This window comes from Brassica rapa, unplaced genomic scaffold (assembly GCF_000309985.2).
Source record: "Brassica rapa cultivar Chiifu-401-42 unplaced genomic scaffold, CAAS_Brap_v3.01 Scaffold0378, whole genome shotgun sequence".
NCBI lineage: Eukaryota > Viridiplantae > Streptophyta > Magnoliopsida > Brassicales > Brassicaceae > Brassica > Brassica rapa.
In genome coordinates this window covers 1,604-5,269 of record NW_022610320.1, presented here as the reverse complement: position 1 = coordinate 5,269, position 3,666 = coordinate 1,604, and the positions used below count along the sequence as shown (strand labels likewise).

The following is a 3,666-nucleotide window of genomic DNA, read 5'->3' as shown; positions in this document are numbered from 1 at the left end:
TCAGGTGATCCCAGTTTTCCTGTTTGGGAATATGACAGCTTCTTTGTCATTCTAATCAATCAACCAGGATGAATCGCGATGTAAGAAGCTTGATTTTGATACATAAAGTAATGGAGAATCACTAGGAAGTTGAATAAATCTCATAGGAGTTAGGATGAAGAAGCTATCCCACTTTCAAATCAGGTGATCCCAGTTTTTCCTGTTGGGGAATATGACAGCTTCCTTGTCATTCTAATAAACCAGGATGAATCGCGATGTAAGAAGCTTGATTTTGATACATAAGTAATGGAGAATCACTAGGAAGTTGAATAAATCTCATGGAGTTTAGAAAGAAGCTATCCCACTTTCAAATCAGGTGATCCCAGTTTTCCTGTTTGGGAATATGACAGCTTCTTTGTCATTCTAATCAAACCAGGATGAATCACGATGTAAGAAGCTTGATTTTGATATATAATGTAATGGAGAATCACAGAGAAGTTGAATAAATCTCATAGGAGTTAGGATGAAGAAGCTATCCCACTTTCAAATCAGGTGATCCCAGTTTTTCCTGTTTGGGAATGACAGCTTCTTTGTCATTCTAATCAACCAGGATGAATCGCGATGTAAGAAGCTTGATTTTGATACATAAGTAATGGAGAATCACTAGGAAGTTGAATAAATCTCATAGGAGTTAGGATGAAGAAGCTATCCACTTTCAAATCAGGTGATCCCAGTTTTCCTGTTTGGGATATAACAACCTTCCTTGTCATTCTAATCAAACCAGGATGAATCGCGATGTAAGAAGCTTGATTTTGATACATAAAGTAATAGAGAATCACTAGGAAGTTGAATAAATCTCATTGGAGTTAGGATGAAGAAGCTATCCCACTTTCAAATCAGGTGATCCTAGTTTTCCTGTTTGGGAATATGATACAAGCCTAAGCTAACAAAGGCTAGATCACAAGGCAACAAGAGTTGTCAAGCTTGAATGGGTCGATTGTCGCCACAAAGGGTTGCGGAAATATCCCTTTGATAAGACCAGAAGCCTGCGCCTATGTGAATCCACACAAAGACAGAGACCTACACTTGTATCCTAGAATGAATCCACAAACTAAGGAGACAAGCAAACGGACAAGAAATCTAAAGGAATCCACCTAAAGACTAATTGAACAAAACAAAGACAAACTTTGTAAACTGAATAATACTTTATTAATTTCGTGCAAGGGTGATTTACAAATGAGACTTAGCTCTGTTTAAATAGAAAAGAACACAAATGCCTAAAAGAATAACTTGGAAAGAAATAATAAGTGAAAAACTAGCCGTTGGACTTAGTTGGTGCAGAATCTGTCCATGTATGGAAGTTGTCTTCTCTCCTTGTATCTTGTGAGTTTGGGCAGAAATAAATGCATCCGTGGGATCTCCTTTGATGTCTGGATAGTCTCTAAGTCGTGCCTGAACAGAAGGGGAAAGAGCCGTTGGTCTTTAATAACTCCAAGTGTGAATGCATCCATGTAAGGTAAGTTGACAAATAAGGGATTCATCTTGATCATGTGGCTGCTGGTGCATGGTAGAAACTCTCCCACTGCTCTTAGATGTAATGAATAATCTCCTGGTTTCCACACGTGAGTTTGAGTTGCACACTCCTTAAGCAAAGAATTACTTTCCTTAATTAGAACCAATTCGGATGCAGTGTAGATAGTCTGACTTGTAACTGGCATATCTCCTAAACCATTACTCTTTTTGGTATGAAACCAATTCGCTGCGTGCTCTGGTTGAGTTGAGAATCTATAGAAACTGGTTTCACGGTTAAATTCCTTATGGTTGCAAAGATATCCTTCTTTGAGTGCACCTATGTCGCTGCTGGCTCCAATGTAGCTTGTATGGTTGATCTCATGAGTTGGTGGTCCAGCTACTGACTTTAGGTCCTCATCATTCCCTCCCTCTTCAAAAGGTTTTGTCCTCAAAACCAATTTACCTGCACCAAGATAGAGCAAGTTAGGTTTCATTCTAATTTGGGAGGCTAGGGTCTTACCTTGGTATATGCACGGTTTTGTGATGCATTGTCCATCTGGTGGTTCTTCTTTGATCAGTAGGGAAGCTATGCCCCCTTTCCATGGTCGGTCTATGATTTCCCTTGGAAGGATCGTGGTCTCCTTTTCGAAATCTCCTATTTCACAATTGGTTTCTCCATTGACCACTGCTTGGGTGTAAGGTTGTGAGTTTGGTTCTGGATGCTTCTCCATTGTACCTATATCTGAATCATCACTTATGGGCAAGAGCAAGTGTTTCATACTTGAAGTGGACGATTCAAAAAATATAATATTGAGTAAGATTTAGAGCTTCACTTACCTGGTTATCTTGCATTGATTCAGCTTTGGTATTTACTACCTCTAAAGCATGATCAGCTGGTGTAGAGGTCTCTAGGGTAGATTGCTCATTATTCTCTTGTTGTTTAGCTTCTGTACGTGTCTCCTCATTACCTAGACCTTCATCAACATTCTGGACAGAGTGCAAGTGCATCATACCAGTGTTTTGATAAGTAATATTATTCACTTTAAGTTCAGAAATCACCTTATCAAGTGTTGGACTTGATTGCGCAGCAAGGTTGGCTCTTGTTCCTTGATTTCTATGTTAGTACCTGAAATACTTTCAACCTTTTGGGCGCTAGACAAGTGTGTTAAGACAGTCATGGAATTACTAGAAACAGAAGTAGATCTAGCTTTAATCAAGTTGATAAGATCATCAATATGTTTATCCATTCTAGAAAAGGAATCATCAATTCTAGTATCGGAATCACTTACCTCCAAGTTTGTTTCTTTTGCTTCAGATACTACTGACTTCACAACTCGTTTTGTGGGACACTCCTTTGCTAGATGGCCCTTGCCTTGACACCTATAACAAATAACCTCAGATGGTTTTAAAGAGTTAGAGTGCTCACCTTGGTTTCGTTTGACTTGAGGTGGATGCACTGGCCTTGAACTTTGTCTTTGGGAAACAACTTCTCTCTGAACTGTGGGTTGCAAGACTTGGTGCTTTATTAATCTCCTTGTGGACACCTTCTGAATGTATTTTGCCTTCTTCACAAACTCACTATACATGAGCATCTTAACCTCTTTCCAAGTAAAAGCCGGATCATTGAAATAGATCCTATCAGCATCTAGCTGACTCCACCAATTGTATGCCTCTCCGGTTAAGGTATCCTTCGCATAAGTTAGCTTTAGCTTCTCTGGAATTCTCCAAGCTATAAACCATTGCTCCATGTCGTCCTCCCACCTTAGATATGCACTTGGTCCTTGCTTATGACCAGAAAATGTATAGATGGTGCAGCCAAGCGATTCTGATAAAACTGATCTCCATTGTAGTTCCATGGCGTGCTGTGAGCATGTCTTGATAGACTCCCATGATAAGATCTTGATGGTGCAGCCACGGTGGTCTTTTTCTCTTCTAGGACACGCTTGAGAATAATATTTCCCTTCAGAACTATCCTCATAGATGAGTTGGGATTTGGGACCATAGCAAGTTGAATACTGGTCCATTGATTCTGGTTCCCCTCTGGGTATTCTTGTTCATCGTTTGGGACATACTCTGGAACAGAGTCGCGCGCACAATGACCTTCAGTGTGGTCATCTCCATCGTCCAACAATCCTGGTCAGCTTCTTCTCCCCAATCTACCTCAGACGTGTTGTA

At 40.1% G+C, this 3,666-nt stretch overlaps 1 protein-coding gene across 3 annotated transcripts; it reads right to left on the bottom strand.

Annotated features, from left to right (window-relative positions):
- Positions 1-761: 761 nt before the first annotated feature.
- On the bottom strand, positions 762-3,284 carry LOC117130235. 3 transcript variants are annotated; one of them, XM_033283228.1, is made up of 3 exons: positions 2,325-3,284; positions 2,012-2,227; positions 762-1,954 (listed from the first exon to the last, which is right to left on the bottom strand). In XM_033283228.1, the coding sequence occupies exons 1-3, from the start codon at positions 2,500-2,502 to the stop codon at positions 1,308-1,310; spliced, it is 1,041 nt and encodes a 346-aa protein (XP_033139119.1). In that variant the 5' UTR covers positions 2,503-3,284; the 3' UTR covers positions 762-1,307. The 3 variants fall into 3 exon arrangements, with proteins under 3 accessions (XP_033139119.1, XP_033139118.1, XP_033139120.1); XM_033283227.1 differs by having other exon boundaries at positions 765-2,227; XM_033283229.1 differs by having other exon boundaries at positions 769-2,227; positions 2,329-3,284.
- Between the last annotated feature and the right edge of the window lie 382 nt (positions 3,285-3,666).